The 25,242-nt window shown below is 35.4% G+C and overlaps 4 protein-coding genes across 8 annotated transcripts; 1 reads left to right on the top strand and 3 right to left on the bottom strand.

Moving 5' to 3' along the window:
* Window positions 1-1,777: 1,777 nt before the first annotated feature.
* On the bottom strand, window positions 1,778-24,140 carry LOC111493352 (root phototropism protein 2). Of its 2 annotated transcripts, XM_023143023.1 has the most exons (6): window positions 24,009-24,140; window positions 23,867-23,936; window positions 23,402-23,779; window positions 22,580-23,305; window positions 21,994-22,498; window positions 1,778-1,793 (listed from the first exon to the last, which is right to left on the bottom strand). In XM_023143023.1, the coding sequence occupies exons 1-5, from the start codon at window positions 24,071-24,073 to the stop codon at window positions 22,019-22,021; spliced, it is 1,719 nt and encodes a 572-aa protein (XP_022998791.1). In that variant the 5' UTR covers window positions 24,074-24,140; the 3' UTR covers window positions 1,778-1,793; window positions 21,994-22,018. The 2 variants fall into 2 exon arrangements, with proteins under 2 accessions (XP_022998791.1, XP_022998790.1); XM_023143022.1 differs by lacking the exon at window positions 1,778-1,793 and having other exon boundaries at window positions 21,778-22,498.
* LOC111493351 (sister chromatid cohesion protein SCC4) lies at window positions 3,664-12,520 on the top strand. 2 transcript variants are annotated; one of them, XM_023143021.1, is made up of 14 exons: window positions 3,664-3,929; window positions 4,002-4,277; window positions 4,363-4,514; window positions 4,654-4,795; window positions 6,394-6,510; window positions 6,692-7,193; window positions 7,636-7,674; window positions 8,476-8,597; window positions 9,367-9,513; window positions 9,624-9,713; window positions 10,728-10,852; window positions 11,639-11,844; window positions 11,976-12,100; window positions 12,220-12,520. In XM_023143021.1, the coding sequence occupies exons 2-14, from the start codon at window positions 4,065-4,067 to the stop codon at window positions 12,403-12,405; spliced, it is 2,166 nt and encodes a 721-aa protein (XP_022998789.1). In that variant the 5' UTR covers window positions 3,664-3,929; window positions 4,002-4,064; the 3' UTR covers window positions 12,406-12,520. The 2 variants fall into 2 exon arrangements, with proteins under 2 accessions (XP_022998789.1, XP_022998788.1); XM_023143020.1 differs by having other exon boundaries at window positions 3,664-4,277.
* Window positions 14,630-15,718, bottom strand: LOC111493353. Its single transcript, XM_023143024.1, has one exon. The coding sequence runs from the start codon at window positions 15,559-15,561 to the stop codon at window positions 14,839-14,841; it is 723 nt and encodes a 240-aa protein (XP_022998792.1). The 5' UTR covers window positions 15,562-15,718; the 3' UTR covers window positions 14,630-14,838.
* LOC111493350 (pentatricopeptide repeat-containing protein At2g15820, chloroplastic) lies at window positions 16,690-20,626 on the bottom strand. 3 transcript variants are annotated; one of them, XR_002719994.1, is made up of 4 exons: window positions 20,046-20,626; window positions 17,868-19,832; window positions 17,407-17,611; window positions 16,690-16,918 (listed from the first exon to the last, which is right to left on the bottom strand). XR_002719994.1 is itself a non-coding variant. In XM_023143018.1 (2 exons), exons 1-2 carry the CDS (start codon window positions 20,553-20,555, stop codon window positions 17,976-17,978), a joined length of 2,367 nt encoding a protein of 788 aa, XP_022998786.1. In that variant the 5' UTR covers window positions 20,556-20,626; the 3' UTR covers window positions 17,754-17,975. The 3 variants fall into 3 exon arrangements, 1 of the variants encoding a protein (XP_022998786.1); XR_002719993.1 differs by lacking the exons at window positions 16,690-16,918; window positions 17,407-17,611 and adding an exon at window positions 17,730-17,772; XM_023143018.1 differs by lacking the exons at window positions 16,690-16,918; window positions 17,407-17,611 and having other exon boundaries at window positions 17,754-19,832.
* Window positions 24,141-25,242: the final 1,102 nt, after the last annotated feature.

Below are 25,242 nucleotides of genomic sequence, written 5' to 3'. Positions count from 1 at the left end.
ACAAAAATATTATAGTCGAGACAACATACCCAATGTGATGGATGTAGCTGAAGAAAAATCAAATTATTATATTTTAAAATCAAATTATTTTTATATAATATAATTTTGAATCTCTCCATTATCCAATTTTTATTAATATAATTGTTATTATATTTACAATAAATTTGAGAAGTTATTCCCATTGGTTTTTATTATTTTTATAATAAAATATTAAATAAATGAATTAATTTTTTATTATTATTTATGTATTTTTAATGTCCCAATAATTCTTCACTCCTCACTTCTAAGAGGCCCTATATAGGTCGAGTTTGACCAAACCACTCTAAAACTATGAAGTCATATTTTCTAATTCTTTACTAATTAATTTCAAAATTATTATTGTGATTTATTGCATCATCACTTGAATTATTTTGTTATATTAATTATCATTTTCTACCCATCTTTAAAAAGTTTGTAACGCTTAAATATTTTTATCGTTAAAACTCTATTCCTCTCCTCTAAGGTTGGCATACCGATCTAACTATAGTAAAGACATATCTAAAATGAAAGCATGTAAAAAGGGTTTGGAACGGGCATGAAGTCATGGACCACACGTCTTGGACAAACATGAAAGGAATATCCTACATGCGGTCATGAACAACACGTCCTGGACAGACACGAGCTAGCTATTCACCTAGTCAACCAACTTGGACGTTCGACATATAAATTTTTATAAGATAATATCGAAGACCGATCAAACTTAGCTATTATTTAATTTAGTTCAATCAGTACACTGTGATAACTGTGATAACGATCGATTTAACAGTCAAGTTGGACAAGGGTAGGTACAAAGACAATGACGAGGACCATCGCAAACGCCGTCAGCTTCGATTCCCACTTTCTCCTTGCAGTATGTCTGGCAGTTTGGTGGCAGAGTGTTGTGGCAGTCTCCCGGTTTGAACATTGGCAACTCCCTCTGGCAAAGCCTTTGTCCTCCCACATTTTTAACCATCATTTCTTCCCCTACAACATAACAAATATTTGGAACAATTGGGCGAGATCGATACTTTAATATTGCAATGTAACGACCTAGATCCACCGTTAGCAAATATTGTCCTCTTTAGACTTTCAATTGAAGAAAATGTAACGACCCAAACACCCAAAAGAGGTTTTTCCTCAATGTTTTAAAATGCTTACGGGAAGGTTTCCACACCCAAAGAGTGTTTTGTTCTCCTCTCCAACCAATGTGAGACATCACACTTCAAATCTTCAATCTGACCTCTCCCAACTAAACTATCCCCGTCTATAAAGGGTGTTTTGTTCTCCTCCCCAACTAATGTGAGACATTATATGCAATTTTGTCGACGGGTATTTATAGGTCGGATCGGGTTGAGACTATTGGATGATGAAAATTCCACATCTGCTAATTTAAGGAATGATCATGAGTTTATAATCAAGGAATACCAATATACCATCTCCATTTATGATCATGAGAGATTCTTACCACCAAGAATGATGAGAACGATAAGGAACAAAGACTGAAAGAGAGCTCGAGACATTTTTCTTCTTTTAGGATCTTGCAAATTCTACTTCTTAACGTTCACAACTATGAATTTTTATCTTTATATATATATATATATATATATATATATATATATATATATATATATATATATATATATTTGTTAACCTAATTAAGATGCCTCGATCTACATAATACTGTCTTAAATTCTCATCCTTAATATCACATATTATTGAAAAAAATTTAAGAGGTTGAAGGAATACAATATATGTATATATATATATATATATATTATTATTATTTTTTTTTTGTCTCACGTTAAAATCTAAATTATTTTATTTAGTCGATATGCTTTGAACTTTATTATATTTTAAAATACCTAAACTTAGTTCGTGTACTTTCAATGAAGCTTAAAATCGATTCGTACTATTATTTTGAAGTTAAATTTTAGAAGTGTTTATATGATTTAATAACTCGACCAATTTATACTATCCATTCCAAACCATTCAAGATTGGGTTAGGTTTCTCGAGTTTGGGTTGAGTTAGTTTTGTTTCTCGAGTTTGACATTTTTTCAATTGGGTCAACTCGATCAACCCATAAATAGAGTTACAACTTAATCTTACCTTACCCTACTTTCAAAAATATTTCATGTTCGTAAAAAATATTAGTAATGTAGTGTGACTTCTAAATGTTTGATATTTGAATTTTATGAGATTTTAATTATTAATATAACATTTATGGTGGATAAATTTATTTTTTTAAAATAATTAAAAAATAACAATCTGATAACCTAACCCAACCCGAAAATAAAGAGTTGGGTTGGGTTACGAACTCTATTCGGGTTGCTAGAATCACCAACCTACCCAACTCGAAATTTTTTATTAGTCTAATTTATTTTTCAACCAAACACAATTTAGGTTAAGGGAACTATTTTTTTTTAATTAACAATAAATTAATGTAAGACCAATTTTAAAATTTATTAAAAGTGAAATTAAAAAGGTAAAAAATAACATATTTATTTTGTTTCCAATTGTTGGAACATTATATTCCTTTCAAATTCAATGATTTAACGGAAGAAAATTATTTGTAATATCCTAAAAAAAATATAATAATAATGATAAATAAATATATATATATATATATGTAATATTCGAAAAAAAATATGTAAATTAAATATTTTGTAATTAAAATTAAAATAGAACTTATACTCTTAATAAATTTGCAATATGTATTTTTTTTTCGTGTTATCGAGTGAAATTAAAGGACTAAAAAAAAAAACAAGAACATGGAATGAAAACCTAGTAATTCTCGAGGAGACGACTTTACAAGTGAAGAACGAATATTGGGTGGGATAATGGCGTTTTTTTTTTTCTTTTCGGATGTTAATTCAATATTAAGTGTTGATATCGAACAAAGTTACTCAGTATAAATCCATTATTTGGAAAAAAAAAATTGAGCTTTTGAGAAATATATTAAAAATATTTAATTAACGAGAATTGATAAAATTAAAGAATTAGAATATCAAATGAACTTGAAAGAGACATGAGGCAACATCGGGATGTAACGAAATGACGTTGCAATGCTGAAAAACCCACAAAATTACACATCTTGCTTTGGCGAGGTGCTATCAATTTTAAGGTAACGTCAATCATATTCAATAACTGAAGATCGATGATGTGTGAATTTTGACTGACGAACCATCCTAATTACGACAATATGCGACGGTTATAAAACCATATTTTTTAGAAAAAAAAACATTTTTTCAAATTATTTATAACCTTTAAAATAAATGTTGGTGTAATAAAGAAAATTATTTTTTTCTACAATTTAATCTTATTTTATGTTTTTGGTAAGTGTTTATGATTGTTCGAGAAGAAATGAAACAAGAGATACAATAGAACGATAACGGTTATTGTACGAGATTTATCCAATACTATATGCAAAAGTATCTAATAGATCGATACGAGCATCACGACCTGTCTTATCATAAACCTTGTTGTAGCTTAAACTTTCTTCCCAGTTCCTTATTCCATAACCCGAGCTCGAAGTGTTTTTTGGATGCTCACTTTCCCATCACCCATTTTTGTTTAAAACATTTGTTCTAAGGTTGGAAAAAACATATAACCTTAACAAAAAGATTTTAAAAAATTGTTTTAAATGACAAAAATCTCATAAGTTGGGCTAAAATTTTAGGTCACCGTACAAAAAACCGGAAATTCGTACCGAGCATCATCGGAGTTTCTGTGTGTTGGTCAGAATCCTGTGAAGTTGAACAAGGAAATTTCTATTGCAAATTCAAGGGATCCTGGGAGAAGCTGGAAAAGTGCAGCCATTTCAGTTCCCAACGCGAAATCGAAGCTGAAAGAGAAGCAGATTAGTTTGAAGAAGATTCATCGACATAGCCGATGTTCGATTTCCAGTAATTTGGTATGAAAAATATCTTTTGAGATTCTTGTTACTGTAATCAGTTTACTCTCCGCACCGACGATAAATTGGCAGCGATTTCATTGATGCCGCTGCTGTAAAGAATCTCTTTCGATTTGCGGCGGCTCATTTCATGATATGGAAGCAGTGGCGGAGGGATTGTGGAGGCTAGCAGATTACCACGAGAAGAAAGGGGAATTAGGGAAGGCAATAAAGTGTTTAGAAGCCATATGTCAGAGTTCCGTGTCGTTCTTTCCAGTCGTTGAAGTCAAGACTCGACTTCGAATTGCTACTCTTTTACTCACTCACTCGCACAACGTTAATCATGCCAAATCTCATCTTGAGCGTTCTGTATGTTAACGTTTTCTTTCTTACTCGTATTTTTTCATACTATAATGATGTAGAGTGATGGTTTTTTGTTTTGCTTTCGCGGCAGCAATTGTTATTGAAGTCTATTCCATCATGCTTTGAATTGAAATGCCGGGCTTATAGCTTGTTAAGTCAGTGTTATCATCTCGTTGGGGCTATTCCTCCCCAGAAACAGATTCTGTATAAGGGTCTTGATCTCACCAATTCTGCTGGTCATGAGTAAGCACTCAGCCTATTTCCGTTCTTTCATTTCTTTCATAAGTAACATAGCGTTGGTAGTAATGGATTATCCTGCTACCTTAGTGTTACTTTATCGATTTTCCTTATTGGTTGTTTTCTTATTGCATCCATTTATAAGGCTGTCAGTGAAGCTATGGTCTTGCAACTTCAATTCACAGCTAGCAAATGCTTTGATCATTGAAGGAGACTATCAAAATTCAATTTCTGCCTTGGAATCGGGATACATATTTTCAGTTGAGATATGCTATCCAGAGCTGCAGGTTGGTGCCTAAATTTATGTTTTTGTGCTCATTGCCGGTGTTTCTGTGTTCTTCTGGAAGCGCATTTTCTTGTCATTTATTCGATTTTTGAGTGGCATTGATTTGGGAATCTTAGGGTTCGTAACAGAACACTGTTAGCTAAATAGCTTTGGTAGTTCCCTCTTGAGTTTAATTCCCATTGGTGTAGGATCATTGTGAGTTAATATGATCCTCTTTCGTCTGAGTGGTTGTATGGTCGGGTCAAAGGTACTCTTAATAATCCTTGGAAAGAAATAGGCTGGAGCTCTCTTGTTTTACTGATTTAATTCTTTGTGTGGTGGGTGACGGAAAGGAACCATATTTTTTGGAATGTAAGTGGGTGGGGGATTTTCCCCTCTACTTTATGTTTCTTAGTTTGTTCGGTGGCCAATGTTTTGTCTTTTGATGGGAGTTCCCTTTCTTTTTTGTTTGGGTTCCATCGTGCGTTGTCAAATTGCGAGACGATGGATGTTTTGACTCTTCTTTCTTAGATTGAAGAGGTCGAGTTTAGGCATGGAAGGAGGAATTTTCGTTGTTGGAGTCTTAGTTCATCTGAGGGCTTTTCTTGTAGCTCGTTCTTTCTTTGGATGAATACCTTTATTCTTTTGAGTTCTTCTCATATGTGGAAAGTTAAAAGTATCAAAGAAGGTCAAGTTCTTCACTTGGCAGGTTATCCATGGAAGAGCGAATACTGTTGATAGACTTATAATGAAGGTGCCTTCATTGGTTGGTCTGTTTTGTTGCATTCTCTATTGGAAGGCGGAGGAAGATCTGGATCATATCTTGTGGAGATGCGGTTTCGTGTGGTGTCTGGAATTTTCTCTTTGAGGTGTTTGTTTATTTGTGTGCAAACGTAGATGCTGTAGCGAGATGATCAAGGAGTTTTTCCTCCATCCTTTTTGTGAGAATGGGAGGTTTTTTATGGCAAGCGGGGTTGTGTGCTCAGCTGTGGGGTTTTTGGGGTGAGAGGAACAATAGAATCTTTAAGGAGTTCGAGAGGGATCCTTTTGAGGTATGGTCTTTGATGAGGTTCAATGTTTCTCTTTGTATGTCAATGATGAAGCTTTTTTGTTATTACTCTCTAGGTCTTATCTTGTTATTAATCTAGGATAGTCCTCTTTGGTTGGATCTCTTGAATACACTTCCTTGAATTAACTTTACCTCCATTCACTAGTGAAATTAAAAAAAAAAAAAAAATCAGCTCCGTTTGATAACCATTCCGGTTTTAGTTTTTAGTTTTAAAAACTATGCCTACTTTCTCTTGATTTCTATAGTATGCTTCTCACAATTCTTGCTAACACATTTGAATTCCTAGCTAAACTTTAAAAAATAATAATAATAATAAAAAAAAAAATATAAGGTTTTAAAACATATATATGTTTTTCTAGTTTTCAAAACTTGGCTTGGTTTTTAAAAACTCGGTAAAAAGTAGACAGGAAAACAAAGAAGCTCATAGGTGAAAGTAGCGTTTGTAAACTTAATTGTCAAAAACCCAAAAACTAAGCCAAATGGTTATCAAACGGGGCTTTATTGTCTTGCTTTACACATCTAACTAGTTGCCTTGTTGTCATGTGTGAAAGATGTTTTTTGCAACTTCGATCCTTCATGTGCACCTTATGCAATGGTACGATGATAATTCTGTTGAACAAGCTGTTAACAAGTGTGATGAGGTCTGGGAATCTATTGAACCCGAGAAAGTAAGTGGATTTCTTCCCTTTTTCTATATTCTTTTTAACTGTACGTCAGCAAGATAACATCTGAAGATGAAAAGGCTTATCTATCTTCAGAAGTATATTTTTTGTTCTATATAATTATTTTTTTTTACATATTTACTTATTCTTTATTCACTGCTTGTCATGTCTTACTACTGCAATAAAGAGACAACAGTCCGTTGGCTTATTATTTTACAATGAGCTGCTGCACATTTTTTATCGACTTCGGATCTGTGACTACAAGAATGCTGCTCAACATCTAGATAAATTAGATGCTGCTATGAAGGCTGATTTGCAACAAACACAGTACATAGAGGATCTGACTAAAGAAATGAATGCTTTAAATCAGAGTCTATCCAGGTCTGATCTACATTATAAAGATAGGCTGGCTCTCACTGAAAAACATGCTCAGCTTCAGAGTCAGCTTAGAAGTATGACTGAACCAACTTCCGTAAGCAAAGAATATTTAGAACCTGGGCAGTTCGGAAACATGAGAAGAAAGTCGAGAGACAAGCTTGAGTTGGCACCATACCCTATTGACGGGGAGTGGCTACCAAAAAGTGCTGTTTATGCCCTTGTGGACCTTATGGTTGTTATCTTTAGCCGACCTAAAGGACTATTCAAAGAGTGTGCAAAACGAATTCAATCTGGAATGCTTACTATCCAAGGTAAATATTTTAGATTGTTCATGTTTTAACTACTACTGAATATAAATTTGTCGTTTGATTAATTCTAATGGGAGAGCTTTTTGTTAAGCTTCCATAGCTATCGCAAAGTGGCAGAATTCTTGTCTTACCCTGTGTTAAATTATTTTCAAAGCTAGTGTAGCCTCCTAATTATTAAATTAAGAAATCGTCTTTTTATTTTTGTAATCTTTTAGATCTTTTCAACTGACTTACGAAAAACCAAAAGAATGAACTGAGGCGGCCCCTCAATTAGCTTGATACCTAATGTTTCCGACATTTCAGTTTTGGGTGTACAATGTAGACTTCTACTTTTTGTTGTTTTTTTTTTTTTCCAAATTGAGTTCTTCAGTAGTAACTCTATTATGCTTATAGAAATTTAGTTTAAACTGATTTTGACATTGAAGAAATGATATGTTTCTTGCAGAGGAGTTGGTGAAGCTTGGGATAACTGATGGTATGAGAGGTAAGACTTGGAAGTTGTCCATACTTCTGCTTCTTAGTGTTGAACTATGTGATACGTTTTAATTATACTCTTAGACTTTGAAAATTTTCATTTTTACCTTTGAACTTTGAAATGTATTTAAAAAAAAATACCCTTGGAAAGTTTTTCATTAAAATAAGAAAATTGATGCGACGATCAATATGTCAAAGTTAGAATGCACACATGACATCATTCATGTAAATTGACGTGAGCTAACATGTACAAATTGGTTACATAAATGATTTTAATGATTCTTTTGAGATGAAATAAATGGTAATATTGATTTTAATCTTCTATGTGGCTGTAAATAATATCATGTACATAATTTTTATTCCTATTTCAAAGTTAGTGTAAAATGAAAATTTTCGAAGTTTAGGGGTTTTTAAATGATACGAGTGTAATTGAAACTAATCTCAAAGTTTAGTCATTGCGAATAAGTTAGGCTTGTATTTATCTAATTAAAATTTGATTGGTCTGTTAATTATTTTACTGACAATCTGTCTGGGTTAAATTTTTTATTACCAATTTAAGCTTGTTACAGTGCTACCTGAGGGCTGAGAGAACAATATTTGCACAATTACTTCATGTCCAAGTTGATTATCGAAGTATCTTTGAAAAATATCTTGTCCAAGCAAAATGTTATACTATATTTCTCAACCACCACATAATTCCATATTTTCATCTTTTACTGCTTTTGGTTATTTACCGTGCACAGTTTCATTTTGTAAAAAGAAAATAATAGATATATATACTTAATTAACTCTGAAACTGTGTGTCTAGCAGAAGTCAGTTTGCAACACTCTGCCATATGGATGGCTGGCGTTTATTTAATGCTTCTTATGCAGCTTCTTGAAAACAAAGTAGCCATCGAGCTGACGCGTTCTGAATTTGTTGAGGCGCAAGAGGCAAGGACTAGTAAATTTTATTCATCCATTCTTGCACTTCTTTTCAATTGTGTTCCGTGTCAGCTCTGTCTCACTATCCATTCGTGCACGTGTTGTGTTAAGTCTTTGCTTTTGCTTGTGGCCTTATATCACTCTTTCATAAAGCCCAGCATACATTTTTCACTTTTGTTGCAAGAAGTATCTCCAAATGATGTATGCTGATGTTCGTTAGCTGTATTTTTCTTGTGGGTTTGTTAGCTTCAGAATTTGATAACTAGGGTATATAGGAATAACCTTTTCTTTTGCTGATACAAATGTTTAACCAAAATAAAGAAATACGTTCACCAGCTCATAAAAATTGGTTCCAGGGCTTTGTTTAGCGCTCATGGCCAGCGTAATGTGCCCATGGCAGCTTTGTGCAAAATTTTCTTTTGCTCAAGAACGCCTGGTCGTTATTGTCAAGTCTCATCTTTCTAAACCATGGTTTGAAAGAAATCTAAAAATCTTCCACGACAAGCATTTCCCTTAGTTAGATCGTTTCAGTTGGGTTCGTCCCAAGGCTTCTTCTTGCTGTTATCTTTCTCAACAGTTTGCTGGCTATTCTATTCAAGATTTGAGTCCGGACTGGAAAACAGCGGCCTTAATACTGCTGATTTTCTCCAGCAGAAACTTCCAGGCTTTGTTTTAATGCCATCAGTATGTTATTTGTGTGTTTCGAAAATCCGATGTTTGCCTCCTTTTCAGTTGATTGTTGCCTGATTCATCTAAATACCTGTATTGTATTGTGTAGGCCTTGGTACAGATGAAGAATTGGTTCGTGCGCTTCCCTACAATTTTACAGGCATGTGAGAGTATGATTGAGATGCTTAGAGGCCAGTATTCTCATTATGTCGGTTGTTACCATGAAGCAACCTTCCATTATATTGAAGCCGCAAAGGTATTCGTACGTTCTCGCAATTTTAGTTTCCACAATCCTGATACTGCTCAAGAAGTTTATGGTTTGTTGTTAGTGTCAAATTTTGTTAAGTCTCTTGCATGATTATACAGCTATCAGAGAGCAAATCAATTCAAGCAATGTGCCGAGTTTATGCAGCTGTCTCTTATATCTGCATTGGCGATGCTGAATCATCTACGCAGGTAACACCTTTTCTTATTACAGCGTTTATATACGTGATGAAATATACATGCGTCTACGTTTGTTTGTTTTTGTGGGGACTGCTAAAGAGATGAAGTACACGAAAGAAGAGTGCATAAAGGGTAACAAAAAGAACTACAATAAGAAGATGCTGCTAAAAAAAGAAAACTACACGAAAAACATGCATATAATATTTGAGGAGATATATATATTTAAGTGAATAAAGGCAACCCAAGTATAGAAAAAGTAAAAAGACGGTAGAAAACGTGTCTAAGATATTTATAATAATACAACTTTACAAATATAAGCACGATAACTCTCCACCTCAAGTTAAAGCATATATGCTAATCATGACCGTGCTATATTTAATGCTTTCATGAAGATATCTCCTAATTGTTCTCCATTCTTCATGTATCACGTGGATATCGAACCTTGCTGTATTTTCTTACGTAGAAAATGGCAGTCGACCTTGGCATACTGTACACACATGATCAAACGCCCCCACTAACCGACTACATACTGCAAAATACCTCTTTTCCCTTCCTAGCATATGTGTGGTCAATTGGGGGTCTAGCATTTGCATATCGAAACATTGGATACTTGTTGAAGATCTAGCTTTTTCCAAGCTTGGAAATGGCAAACAAATCTTTTTTGGTATGCCATAGGTGGGAAAGTTCTCCCTTTAAAATCACTTGTTCATATCTCTATTGGGTGGTTTCACTGCCTAATGGATATGTGTTCAATTATTGGGATGGTTCTCATCGATCCTCGAAAATCGAGACTGAAAGAAATTTCAAGGAAAATGAATTGTCGATTTCGGCCAGTATGGCTCTGCTTTTATTCATGGAAAAGGAAAAGATGTTTAAGGCTGTAGAATAGATCTTTTCGAGAATCCTTTCCTTTGTTCAGGCTACACTACACCATCACAACAATTATTGTTAATATAATTAAGTTTTAATTTCTTTAGAGAAAAAAACTCTTATTTATCTATTTATTGATGGTAAGTAGCATTACAGGCGCTCGACTTGATTGGACCAGTTTACAGAATGATGGATTCTTTTGTCGGTGTTCGAGAGAAAACCAGTGTTCTTTTTGCTTATGGCCTCTTACTGATGAAGCAACATGATTTACAAGAAGCAAGGTACTTTCTTTCATTTAGATAGGAGAATACTACAAAGTTTTTAATCATAGTCTTAAAAAATCACCCTGTCCCAAATGTTCTCTCCTCTCTCCTCTCTCCACATTTATTTAATTAATATCAATAATTTGTTTTAGTTCTTCCTTCTTTAACCATTTCTTGTATATTTTCTAACCCATTGTCTCTTCTGTTGTAAATTGTTGTCATACTCATATCTTATCAATGTATTAGGTTCTAGTTAAAGTTAAGATGGTTTTGGCAAAACATTACTTAGGTACATGGTACTATAATTTGGGGCAAAATATGTTTTCGGGCTTATGTTTATTTGGTCCTTGGGTTTCGAAAGGTACGCTTTGATGAGATCCTTGTGCTGGTACACTGTAACAGCACAAGTCTACTGCTAGCTGATATTGTCCTTGAGGGTTATGGTCCATGACTCAAATAGATCATTAGAGACCGTGGGACAATTGTGTGGCAGTTATTTCGAGCCAATAGTTAATTTGGGCCTTAGGACCGCCTTATGACCTCTTGTCAAACCTTAAGGACTAAAACGAATCTTTTGAAGTCGAGCTTTGTCTCCCAACAATGGCTAGTAAACCCGATCAAAATAACTCAATATTTTTCTTAGGCTCAGAGTAGGCATACAAAAACTATATGTCACCATCTTAGAAATAAAACCAGCCTCACCTACCATATTCCACAATGGGTAGCTAAATATTATGTGTTCATGTCGGGAAAGGAGCATGCTCGCCGTTAGCTAATGGTGCTTTTTTCTCCCTTCTTCCACAGAAATCGATTGGCGAAAGGATTACAATTGACCCACAATCATTTGGGGAATCTTCAACTCGTTGCACAATATTTGACGATTCTCGGGAGCTTGGCACTTGCTCTACATGACACTGTGCAAGCCAGAGAGATATTGAGATCCTCTTTAACATTGGCAAAGAAGCTCTATGACATCCCAACTCAGATCTGGGTGCTATCAGTTCTAACAAGTATGCATATCAATATATCCTTCCTAGTTACTATGAACATTTTTTCTGCATTTTTCTGCATTTTTCTGCATGAACATTCTATTACATTAATACACATACAAGTTTACCTTTTTTTCTTCATATATTTATAGCTTTATACCAAGAATTGGGTGAAAAGGGAAATGAGATGGAGAACGCTGAATATCAATCTAAAAAGACAGATGATCTTCAAAAGAGACTTGTTGATGCTCATTCATCCATTCATCACATCGATTTAGTAAGCCATTCATGTCGCTCTAATCGATTGATGAATTGTCTGTGCATTTGAACGGATATATCTTCAATGATATGCACCTTCTAATTATTGCTTTGTATGATACCCCTTTGTGTATACAGATTGAAAAAGTACGGCGTGAAATTCAGCAACTTAAGGAGGTCGATATGAAGCGTGCAATAGGTGGCCCGTCGCTTGGGGTTAATCTTGATATCCCAGAATCCATTGGGGTATCAGTTTCATTGCCTACTTCGTCGTTGAAGCTTATGGATATGGACACAGGGAGACGTGGGAAGAGGAAACTTTAGGGCTGCCTTGGGACGTTCTTCCAATTAGCCTCTTGTTGCCATCTTGTTGTAAGAACTGTGATTGACTTGTAAATATTAAATTTATTGCCCACTTTAAATTATTGTCTTTTTTTTTTTTTTCCAAGATATTTTCTCTCAATTTAAGCATTTAAGCATNATTTAATTATAACGTTTTTTAAAAAAAAAAAAAAAAACTGAACCAGATAAATAACTGGATGATACCTTGCAAAGATGCTAAAAATCTAAATTAATAAAAATTAAAATACCTTTAAAATATTTTTAAAAATATTTTTAAACTTTTAAAAATTTCAATAATATTTAATTTTGGATAGATGTTTAAAAAATATATTTAAATTAAAAAAAAAAAAAAAAAATCTTAACATACATCCTTTAATTTTAAAAAATATTTAAAAATTTTCATTAATACCCCTAAACTTGTTTTAAAAACTTAATAAACCCAACTTTTCTAAAAACATTATGATAAACTTTTTAAAAAATAGAATAGATTATTTTTGTCAATATATTGACTTTTTTTTAATTATTTTGTTATAAAGGTAAAAGTCATTAATGTTACTCTTAAAGTTTCATTGGTATTTTTTTAAAGCATAGTTCTAAATTGTATATGTATTTTTAATATTTTCAAAAAGTTAGAATTAATTAAATTTTTTAAAGTTTAAGAGTGATTTTTAAATATTATAAAAACTTTAAGGATTCTTGAAATAAAATTCTAACAATTTTCCTCTCAAACTAATTGTAATGTATTTTTTAGACATTTTTTAAATAAAATATAAAGTTTAGAGATATTGTGCCTTTCATAGATTTTTCATTTTTAACTCAACACAAATATAGCTTAGGAAAATGGAGCATATTAAGGAGAGAGGTGAAGTTGCCATAATAGAAAGTACGAGGACCTTATGCATAACTGTATGTTCACGTGCATCGGAATACTTCCACATTATGATGAGTACGGACGGGTACACTTTGAGATTGATTATGACCATCATGTTCACCATGATGATACAACGACCGTCAGCAAGTGCTAGCCCGACCAACAGGCCTAAAGGGTGTGCAAGTCTACCTGGTGGTTCACGTTCACACTTGTGGGCCGTGTGTAGAGAAGTACTATACATCCAATTTAACCTAGATTGAAAAGTCACACCTATGAGAATGAAATGATGTTTTAAATGACAGGTCTCACCATGTTGCATATGTTTGCATTTCACGACCCCAATAGTGGGATCACTTCTAGAGTATTTTAGAAATACTCAAGCCATTTGCTACTCTTACATTTCAAATAAAGGCAAATTACACATATATGGATGACGGAAGCGATGCGTAAAGACCATGGAACCGATGTTAGGGTGGTTGCGTTTCATCTTAGTCTTAGGTTAGATTAGGATAACGTGTTGTATTTTAGTTTTTGAACATACTATTTATTCTCATTTCTTATATGTTTTTTAAAGGATTTAAATATTTTATGATCTATTTAAAATGGAAACATAAAAACGCTAAGTCCTTTCCATTTAAATAAAATATTTTTATATTAGTTATTAATATTGTCCTAAATTATTTCTTAAAATTAATTATTTTTATTATTTTTTAATTTTATGATATATCCATATATTTTACTCGGGAGAGTAACCAATTGTTTTGTAAATCTTGTGAATACCGATCTATATTAGAATATTACAATTTTTGTGACAAATTTTATTTGTTTGAATAATTATGGATTGATTTATATGGATAAACTTTTAATATTATTGTTGATAAATAGCCTAACCCGAACATATAGGGTTGATTTGGTCCTAACAAATTTCCACAACCAACCCGACCCATGTAAGCCATACCTTCTTTACAAAACTTACCAAAGGGCGTCGGGCAGCGTTGAAAGCTTTTTCGCTATCACAATCTATTTCAACGAGGAAGTCACAAAGTTTTGTTTATGAGAAAAATCAACTAAATAATGAAAAATTGGAAGAATGTTTGACTCAAAAAAAAGTCTAGTAGAAGTTCGTTTTACCAACACAATCAGATATTAAGAAAATGGAATAAAATGATCGAAAGAGTCAATTTGACCAAAATAGATGAAGTACAATGTCCATAAATGAGAGCAAAAGGAAAGCAATGTGGAAAATGGATGTAACTACTAAAATGAAGGATTCAAAATTAAGGCTTCCCCTTCATTGATTGATGAACCTTCCAATAAGAACATGAAACTGTAGTGTCAAAAAGTGCAGAGGAAAGCCATAAATGTCTCTATTAACAAACAAACAAAATAGTACATTAACTCACTCACATTGTTAATCAAACTGTAAAAGAATGGAAAAAAGAAGGCAGAGAATTAGAGATCGATTGATGAATGGAAGAAAGAAAGAAAGAAAGAAAGAAAGAAATTGTTCTAGCTGAGAAGAATCATAGCTGTTTCGTGTTCAATCACCTGGTAGGAAACATTGTAATACTACACGGCGGCTCCTTGACGCGATAAAGAAGAAGATATTGCTGAAAATTACAGGTCACATGGATCGGCACCTTGTTGAGCTTGAATATCCCAAGATGAAATCCAACCGAACCAACCATCGTGATCTTCACAACCACTTGAGCCTTTTTTCTGTCATCTTCAAGCAGCGATATACTGTCTCGATCTATTGAATCTCGATCCACCTTCAGCGTTACATTTAACGATGTGGTGTTTCCAGGTTCTTGAGAGAAACTAGGTATCACATTCCTGCCTAATTCGATGTTTTCTGATACTAATTTCATATTAAGATCGCTATAACTCAACTCCAATTTCTCGTTCTTGTTCCTTATATCGATCGCCATTCGTACCTTTGTGTTTAAGACAGCGACATTTTGATTTGTGGAGTTTTGAATCTGAATTTTGGAGAGATCGAGCATTTTGACGGTGATTTCAGGCAAACTGGATTGGAGGAATGACACGAAGATTACGCCGAGGATGAGAAGAGTGATAGCGATTCCGAACACGGCGAGGCAAATCCAAGCGCAGAAGGCGAACAAATGGGAGAAGACGAATTTGGTGGCGCGGAGGGATGCGGAGCGGTGTTTGGGGAGGGAATCGGAGAAGGCGACGCGACGGGCTCCTTTGTCAGTGCTTGGAACTCGATCGAGTTGAATGGCGACATGATTGTTATCAGTCATCGTTCAAATTGGAAGGGAAGGAGAGATGAAGATGAAGATCAATCTCTCGGGAATTCTGAATCTGAATTTGTTTGAGCACTGGGAATGATGTTCATGGAGCGAAGAAGGGGCAAGTTATTGTGTCGTCAAAACATGAAACTTGGACAGTTTGAACTATCCATTTATGGTAAATTGGTGTTCGTTGAAATCTACTAGTTTGACGGTTTTTTTTTTTTTTTTTTTTTTTTTGAAACAGTAATCTCCATGTTTTACACGTGTGTTTTTGTGCTCCGCTCAAAGGGAGACATATAAATGAATTGAAACAATATTGAGAATGATCTATGATAGTTAAGAAAAGCTTGAATTCACCAATTACTGCTCATACTAGCTCGTTTACGCTCAAAGGGAGATATACAAATGAATCGAAACTATATAGAGAATGATCGTGATAATATGATCGTTAAAAAAAGCTTAAATTTCGTTAATTATTGCTCATACTAGTTCGTTTAAGCTCAAAGAGAGATATATAAATGAATCAAAACTATATTCAAAATGACATTTCGTTAATTATTGCTCATACTAGTTCATTTAAGCTCAAAGAGAGATATATAAATGAATCGAAACTATATTCATAATGACAGTAATAATATGATAGTTAAAACAAACTTGAATTTCGAAACTATATTGAGAATGATAGTGAGAATATGATAGTTAAGAAAAACTTAAAATTGGTTAATTACTGCTCATACTAACATTTGGTTTAATCATAGAAACTTCAAAATTAAGTATATTTGACTTTTAGCGATTCTATGTTAGCAGTGAGTGAAGACAAAATATGTGGAAAGAACTCATGTTAGTTTATGAGAATAATCAAGTAATGCAGTCATGTCGCATGGACATAAAATACTTTCCATGTGACGTTCAAATAAAAAGATAGGTATATAAATAAACTTGAGTAACGAGTTCACGTCGCATGCTCATTTTACATTTTTGTAGGATATACATAAATTTATACATGAAAAATACTTACCTATATGACGCTCAAACAAAAAGATACGTAGATGAATGAACTAAGACCCCGTTAAAAAAAATTATGAGGATGTGAAGTTAAAAAAATATATTTAAAAGAATTGATAATTACTACATATATACCAATAATACGGGAGGGATCGTTTCAGTCTAAAGAAATTCTTCTTAGTCTAATAATTGTAGTATTGCATTCTGGGTACAAAATCTAATGCAATCTAATTCAGTCCAGTGAACTTCTCCAATATACCTCAATCAAGCAGCAACAATTGGGTATTAAGAGGTTGCACCTTCCATCCGGACATTTGTACTCTAAACAATCAAAATGGCAATCACAGTTCATCTTCGATCCCTGAGAGAAGAAAGGGAAAAGGATATGGACAAATATTTCTCAAATTAATAATGAAATGACCGTGTTAAGGCTACTGTCCAGAAGTGGAGGAGTACTGTTCAAGATGAGTTTTAAGGTTCAGTTCTTACAGGGAACCCAAAAACAAGGAGGTGTAACAAGATACAAACCTTTAATTGATGTAATGAAAACATTATTACAACAAACCTTGCAGTAATCGAAATAACACTATGGTCATGGATAAAAGATTCTTGTGTAAGATAACTCCATGCGAGGGCATTAACCAAACATGATTACAATAAATTATTTATAGAAGACTGTTCATCACCAAAAAAAAAAAAAGAGAGAAATTCTTTCTTATCAAACAAGTCGTAGTAAAGCTTTAACTGCACAACTCTAAAGGATTTCAGCTTTGCTTTCAATCCCCAACAAAAGAAATTCACCAAAATAAGCTTCAATACTCTTAGTTCTAGGAAGGCAAAGAGACGTACCAAAATGTCCGTGAAGAACAACCCTCTGGCCGCAAAGCGATGGTCGAGGAAGAGATGATTTGGAGTTTCCCCGTCATGGAAACAAAACAGCAAGTCGAAGTTTGCCTCTCTGAATTTAAGCTCCTGCTGAAGGAAAATTTGAACCTTCTTTGGTAGTTTGCTTTCCTATACAAGGTTCACATGGAGAGGATTGACGCTGGAACAGCTGTGGTTACAAAATAGATATCAAAAAAGAACAATAATTAACATGAACATTCTGAGTTAACAAGAACAAAACTTCCCTCCCACCGGTCAACAAGAACCACCACTCTCCTTTTTTTTCATATATATAAGTGATTTTGTAAGACTTCCAAACCAGCATATAACCTATATTAAAATTTAAAAATAAAAAATAAGAAAAGAATGCTACAACAATACATAATCAGAACATAAGCTCATTTTATATCCATTTAGGTATTTACATCTTCCAAATTGGACAAGGAAGACCCTATTTGATTTACAAAGCCTCCCAAAACCATTCTACGTTGAAGGAATTCATCATTCGGCGAATTAGAGCCAAAATTCTTGTACTAACTAGACGCCTCCTCATCGGAATCAGATTGACTATCAAAGTTGATATTGTAAGTTTCATTTACAGCCTTCTCCAAGTTAAGGTTGTCTGCCTGTAAACTATCTTTCAAGTCATCCAGAATGAAAGGTTCGATTAGTTTCCAGAACCATGTGGCGTTGCTTCCAAGTAAGCCTATCCAATACACCCTGCCCTTCCTTTTGACCTTGCAAGACATGGACTTTTCTCTCAGAGATTTAACAATCTTCACAACACCCTCACGACTTCCCTTTAGCTTCAGTACGAAATCCCCTGACGATATCCTGCAGCCTCCATACATATACCAGTAAGCAAGAACACGAGGTGAAAGCCACCGGTGAATTAGATTAGGGATTGCAGGATGGCCTCGTGGCCAAAACTGATCGGCGTAGAAACCAAAATATGAATGCGAAACGGTGCAGAATTTATATGGTATATCTGTATCACTATCGCTTAACTTTGAAGCAGGATGTAACCACTCATGATATTGCTCATATACGTGTCTCCTCAAACAAGAGTGGGTGCTACAATCTTCGTGGAATTCAAATTGGATCCTATGATTCTTCCTCCCTTCATCAGATTCGATCTCCAGGCCACCTAATAACAACCCTACTAAAATCTCCCTTTGTTCTTTACTCAACTTCAAGCTTACTGGCTTCTTAATCTCCTTCCTACTCAAGCTTAGGACATAATCAAGTTTCTCCATTAATGGAGGATCAATGTCGTACTTTTTCTGACACATCAAATCATATATTTTTTCAGCCTTCAAATAATCCCCACTTAACAGGTACCCACTTAAAATAATGTTGCATGAACGAGCACTTACACCAATTTCTCCATTTGTTTGCATCTGACTAAATATCTCTTCAGCCCTGTCGAGATTACCAACTTTTACCAAAGAGTTCAAATATATGCTGTAAATAGTACGATTTGGTTTACACTTCTCAAGGCACTGGGAGAAGGTTAACTCTAACTTATCATGTAAGCTTAAATTGAAAAACATATTCATCAAATCAACATAAGCTGGCTTGAGGGGCTTTAAATTGCTCTTTATGAAGCCTGCCATGACGGATTCTGCAAGTGTTACCTCTTCAAATTTACATAAAATCCCAATAATTGTCTGATATGCTGCACTACTTATAGAGTTCAACTGCTCCATCTCCCTAAATATCTCCAAAGCTTTCATAGGGTTACCCACCTTTGCATATACTTCCATTTTGTAAACAAAAGCCTGAGATGGCATGCTACCATCAAAAGACTTAATTTTAAGCCACGATCTTTCTGCTTCCATCACATCCCCCAATTTTGAGCTCGCTCTCAAGATGGATACAAGGACTTCTCTTTCTTCCTCAATTCCTGCTTGTTGCATTTCTTTCCTTAGTGACATTATCCTTTCTTTGTCTACAGTGTCCTGATAACTATGTAGCCAAATTAGACCACCATATATATCTTTATGCAACTCAAGTCCAGTTGTTACCAGATTGTGATATATGAACTCAGCCTGTTTAAGATGATGCTTTGACAAATCCCCTGGTTTGCTCACAAGAGCTTTAAAGAGAGAATTGTGCAAGCTAAGACGTGGTGGGTAACCACCTAACTGAATCATACGATTGTAAATGGTACTTGCTTCCTCTATGCATCCTTGGACAGGTGCACTAAGGTAGGCAACAATCAATATATGAAATGTGGATTCACTTGGCACACATCCCTGATTAATTATATCATCAAATACTTCCCGACACTTTGAGAACTTCCGTTCCTTGCCCATGTAATCAGCAAGCTTAGTAGCTAAAGCATAATCAAATCGGTACCAATGTTGTTGCATCATCCACTTGTACACCTAATCCCAAAAATGAAGAAAATTAAGAAATGGGAAGAAAACATAGATTCTAAAGAATAAAGCACAACAACAATATTGCAGAAATTACACACTTCCAAATAACTTGCCTATCATTCAATAAACCAATAATTGCATTCCAAGTAGCTATACTTATACGAACGTGTATTTCGCGGGTGTTATAGTAGAACATAATAGAATCAAAAGAAAACTAACCCTAAAAGCAGTCTCATTTTCGCGAATACGCAAACAATGCACGATGAGATAGGCCGCGTCATCCTGCTTCATCCATTTCCTCTGAGCATTAAGCAGCCGTATCAATGTTCCCGGCTTATGTGCCGGCAATTCTTTACAAAGCCAAGCCAATTTGGATCGACGCCATTGCTCCGGCAACTCATCCAGCTCCTTGACTTCAAGCGCAGGCGCTCCCAAGTGTTTCAAATCCGCCGAGGCAAACTCCTCAGCGCCATTACTGTATGGAGAACACAAAGGCTCTTCAGATTCGGCCGGGGAATCTCGGTCATACACCAACGCTTCAACGGAAGAACTGGAAGCAAAGGCAGGAATTCTCGGAAGTTGTCGTCGTCCTTTCGCTGAATATGTTGGGATAGAGAGAGAACGGATGACGTAGTTCCAGCAACGGAAGTGGTTGTGGCATTGAGAGAAGGGAAGAGTGAGAGAGCGGAGAAGGGTGACGGTGGCGAAGGCAGAGGTTCGAATGGACATGGAGGAACTCGAAGGAGAGTTCAGAAGAACTGTCGATGCTGAAACCTTAAGGCTTAGGGTTTACAAGGTCCATCTTTAAAGAGACGGCAACCATGGGGAAACTCGAGAGTTTTACGACACAGATGAACCGGAAACAACCAAACCCTTTTTCGGTTCAATTCAGCCGGATCAATCCGGTTTAGTCTCCATGTTAGACGTGGCCACGCCGTGCAGCGAGTGCCGAATCAATTCGGTTTTTCTAAGAATCGGGCCGAGGTTCTTTCAGTATTAACCAAATCCAACCGAACTTATCGACTTTTTTTCAAATGTTAAACCGATTTAACTAATTAACCGGACCAAAAGGGCCGAGGTTTCTCTCTTAATCTATTTTTCATTCATTATTTGTATTTTTATTTTGAATATACTTAATTAGTTAATTAATTATTTGATCTTCCTCTACCAAAATTAATATACTAAATTATATTAATTAGAATATATCGGTAATTATTTATTTAATTCTTTTTTATAAAAAAAATTATTAAATCCGTGCATTATTTATTTACTACTCATTAATAACTATATTAAATTCAAATATTAAATATTTACGTGCATCACTAATACTATTGATTACAAACGTTAAATCATTTTAATTTTTTTTTAAGTATGGTTGGGTTGTAACCCTATTTTCGAGTTTGTCAGGATAATCTAACGAGAAAAATTTTCAATTGATGTTATATTATATATTAATATAAAATGGTTTAAAAAATTGATTTGTGTTTATACCTGCTATTTTTTTTTTTCTATATATATATATATATATATATATTTGGTGCTTTATACAATAGATGTTATATTATATACTAATATTTCAAATATAATAAAGTTTTGTTTCCATTAAAGAAGATATTTTTCTTTTTCTTTTTCATTTAGTATCTCATTTAGATAAGTAGGGACATTAAGGATTCTTTTACATTATCATAATATAAAAAAATTTGTTTTAAATTTATTTGTGTGTGTGTGTATATATATATATATAATATATAAAGAGGGGGAGAGAATGTTCACCACCACCAAAATAATGAACAAATAACCCCTCTTATGAAGGTCTGTAGATTTGACCACCCCCATCGAGAATATAATGACTCATTCAACCAGAATTGTGTTCATAGTTTGGTTAGGAATTCTCAAAGTTCATTGGATCAAAACATAGAGAATCATTAAAGCAGATCCCAAGAAGAAAAGATTGATCAAAACAGGAATCTTACTAAACCGTGGCTTTTAATTGCTACAATTTGTATAGTTCACAACACACATTCGAAACATGAACTTAAAAAGAAGCAAGGGGAATCAGCTTTATACAAACAAACAGTGAGCAGAATCAAAGATGAAGAAATCAATCTCACAAATAAGCATAAACGGAATTGTCTTTCCAGAACTAACAGCATGGGGAATATGTATAATATATATAGAGAGAGAGAGATGATTTAGGATATAGAGAACCTTCTTCTTCTGGGCTTGGTAATGTCGACGCCGTCGTCTATGTTAGAAGTGTCCTTGGAGCCATGGCGGAAGGGGTTTAGTTTCCCGAGCGTTTTGGATACAGAGGAGAAGAAGGTGCCCTTGCTTCTGGAGGGTGCCTTCATGGAAGATGTTCCATGAGAATTCTTCTGCATATCGGATATGTAGAGCTTCATCTTCGACAATTCCGACCTCAAAGCCTCGTTCTCTTTCACCAGAGACACGTCTGCCTGAACTTGAGTCCTTGTCATGGCAGCGTCTTGGGTGCTCCGGTCGTCCATGCCGCTTCTTAGCTTCAGCTGGTCGTAGTAGAGCGCATGTAGGACTATCTGCACTGGCAACCGTTTGTTCTGGGAGGCGTGTACCCGCGCTTCGTAGGACAGCTTCAATGGATCCATCACACTGCATACCTTCTCCCGTTCGATCTCATCAAGATTCGGGTGTGCCTGAGAGTTAATTCATTGATTGATCAAAGAAGAGGAGGTGATTTATTGAATGAATACCAAATTAAATGAATAGACTAATACCTTGAGATAAATATCAATGGCTCGGTATAGATCATCGTCGACCTTTCGTGCTACTTTGGGGATGATATTGGCTATGCCGTTAAATTTTGATATGATGAGTTCGGGATAGGTGGCGATCTCGCCGAGGTAGGCGTCTACGGTCTTGGCCACTCTCTGGAGGGAAACGGAAGCAACGTCCTTGTAATCGCCGGCGTTGAAGACAGCCACGCTCTTCTCTCTTTCCACAAAACCAGAGATTATCCTCCTTACGCTTTCCAGGTCGAAAAGCCTCTCCCCGTCGTAGGTGAATGATAAAACCAGAAGATCGTCTACTGTCACGTGTTCTAGAATCATCGAAATCCTCTTCTCAAGCTCGTTCTTGCAGGGAGACGAGGTTTTAAGGTAAATCGCAGATCGGAGAAGGCAGCAGAGGAAGTGAATAGGGAAAGCGGCTTTCTCAGAGGGCAAAAGACCGACAATCGATTCCAGTAGCTCCCGTTGCCTGCCACTTCCGTCTGATTCACTGAAATCGCCCGATCTGAGTCCGCTTCCGGAGTGGTCGCGGACTAGATCCCGTAGCGATCTCTCAGCGTAAGTAATCAGAGCACCTGAGAGAGTTAACGTTTTTGCACCACGGTTCTTCATCGCAGCCATGATTTTGCCGAAGAATCCGATGTCAAGAACGGATAGCTCCTCCGTCCACCAATTTGGAGGCGACCGACTCGGATAGTTTGCCTCGTTACAGGCCTAAACATTCCAAAACTCAAATTACTCATGATAAACCAGAGCAGACAACATCACAGAAGCACTCAATGATCAATCGTTACTATTAATTTCAATTACCTTAGAACTAATAACTTCCACACATTTCTGAACAATATAAAGATCTTCAGCCATGGGAAGGAGATGGTAACAAGACTTTAGCACCGCTACCGCTCCAGACAGACTTGAGAGAGCCACCTGTGAGAGAAAATCCTCCGTCCGTCCGGCGAGGTTGTTGTCGCAGTACTTATCCGTCATTTGTAGATACTCCGCAGCACACCGTAGAGCTGCAACGTTGTGTACCGTAATTTCGAAGTTCACACCATAACAGAACTTCGCTGCCTTCTCAAAAATCTCAGCACCGCCAGGAATATCCGTCAGATCGATCCGCGTTAGGTCCGCCTCCGTGGATTCCACAATCAATTTCCGTATAAAGTTACTCTTCGCTACCAACATGAACTACAACGGAAACAGAATCGGAAACTTTCACACACACGCACATTCACAAATCAAACTAAGAAATCCAAGGAGTTTTCATTCTCATACCTTGTGAAGAGAAAAATGAGCTTCGCCGACTGCAACCACGACATCCGTCGGAATATCTTGAGAAAAAACCCTGAAACAAAAGAGTTCAGAATCAGTGAATCTCAAAACAGCCGCCAGTCCCTGCAAAAGAGATGACACATACCATTGTCCAGTTCTCTCCATGGCAATGGACAGCCTGGTGTTTCCCTTGACAGAGGAAGAAGCCATGCTTGAGTAGAGGGAGCTCTGTGTCTAAGCTTTTAACTAAATTCTTCTATAAAAATGGCCACGCCGTTGGCTACAGTCTTGAGACCCAAATGACAATTATACCCCATCCACTGTTTCGGATCGACGTGGACCAATCAGCTTTAAGTTTAATCATCAACGAGGGAATAGAAATTCCCTCACTTTTGATTGGACAATTCTGTCGACAATTATAACAATAATATTCCTCATAATTACTCAAAAAAAAAAAAAACTATTTTTTTTATTTTTTTATAAAATACTTAATATTAAGAAATTATATATTTAAATAAAATAAAATAACTTTATTTTTATGAATGATTGTGTTTTTTATATATTAAAATTATATCAAAATATGTTTAGTGTCTCTTTGTTATATCATCGTGGTAACATGGAATTACCGAATGATAGTGGTTTCCGTCTCATTGTTGAGAGAGGGTTCGAGATTATTTCATCAAATAGATTGATCTTTTACGTAGAATCAAAATGGGAGCAGTTTTCATCTCATACTTAGAGTTCTAATCAAGTTGAGGTCAGATCAACTCCGAGATCAAAGCATCAAGAGTCGAAGATTTGTGAGAAAATACTATGGATCAGTTGAAGTTATTCACAAGATCGTAAAGGCGTCGTATAAGATCCATTTGCTCCCATGGATGCGGACTAGCTCTGTTGTCCATGTGTAGTAACATGAAACGCTACTCTTCCAAAGTAAAAGACGTCAAGCAGAGAGAGGTGACATGACTTCACACAAAGAAGAAGAATCCCGAAGCAAAAGATGTAAGAGAAACTTTGACGGATGAGACGTCAGAGCCAACAAACCAAGAAGCAGTTTTCAATAGCTCCTTACAGATTTGACGAGACTCCACGACACTCAATTGGAAACACATTAAAGAAACCTAAAAGTCAACTTCAACCTACAACACAGAGTTGTAAAGAGCCAGTTGACAGAGAGGATGTCACGGTCACGGTCACACTTGTCCAAAGCATGTTGCTTATGGCCGCATGACATATGTCCCAATTTTGTTTGTTCAAGTCAGTTGACAAGGACGTCAACCAATTGAGTGGGGAGGATGTTATGGTCATACTTGTCAAAGGCGTATTGCTTATAATTGCATGTCCGTTGATGAATGAATGGTTGTTCAATGTATTTAATA

The sequence above is a fragment of the Cucurbita maxima genome, unplaced genomic scaffold, assembly GCF_002738345.1.
Source record: "Cucurbita maxima cultivar Rimu unplaced genomic scaffold, Cmax_1.0 Cma_Scf00018, whole genome shotgun sequence".
Classification (NCBI taxonomy): Eukaryota; Viridiplantae; Streptophyta; class Magnoliopsida; order Cucurbitales; family Cucurbitaceae; genus Cucurbita; species Cucurbita maxima.
Note: the sequence above shows the minus strand (reverse complement) of the source record. Positions and strands in the feature narration are given on the sequence as shown.

Coding starts and splice junctions, on each gene's coding strand:
- LOC111493351 (XM_023143021.1), top strand. CDS start 4,065: ATGGAAGCAGTGGCGGAGGGATTGTGGAGGCTAGCAGATTACCACGAG. Junction 4,796..6,393: donor TATGCTATCCAGAGCTGCAG/GTTGGTGCCTAA, acceptor CATGTGTGAAAG/ATGTTTTTTGCAACTTCGAT. Junction 8,598..9,366: donor AATTTGTTGAGGCGCAAGAG/GCAAGGACTAGT, acceptor TGTATTGTGTAG/GCCTTGGTACAGATGAAGAA.
- LOC111493353 (XM_023143024.1), bottom strand. CDS start 15,561: ATGACTGATAACAATCATGTCGCCATTCAACTCGATCGAGTTCCAAGC.
- LOC111493352 (XM_023143023.1), bottom strand. CDS start 24,073: ATGGCTTCTTCCTCTGTCAAGGGAAACACCAGGCTGTCCATTGCCATG. Junction 23,780..23,866: donor CTCATTTTTCTCTTCACAAG/GTATGAGAATGA, acceptor TTTCCGTTGTAG/TTCATGTTGGTAGCGAAGAG. Junction 23,306..23,401: donor TGGAAGTTATTAGTTCTAAG/GTAATTGAAATT, acceptor TGGAATGTTTAG/GCCTGTAACGAGGCAAACTA.
- LOC111493350 (XM_023143018.1), bottom strand. CDS start 20,555: ATGTCCATTCGAACCTCTGCCTTCGCCACCGTCACCCTTCTCCGCTCT. Junction 19,833..20,045: donor AAAATGAGACTGCTTTTAGG/GTTAGTTTTCTT, acceptor TTTTGGGATTAG/GTGTACAAGTGGATGATGCA.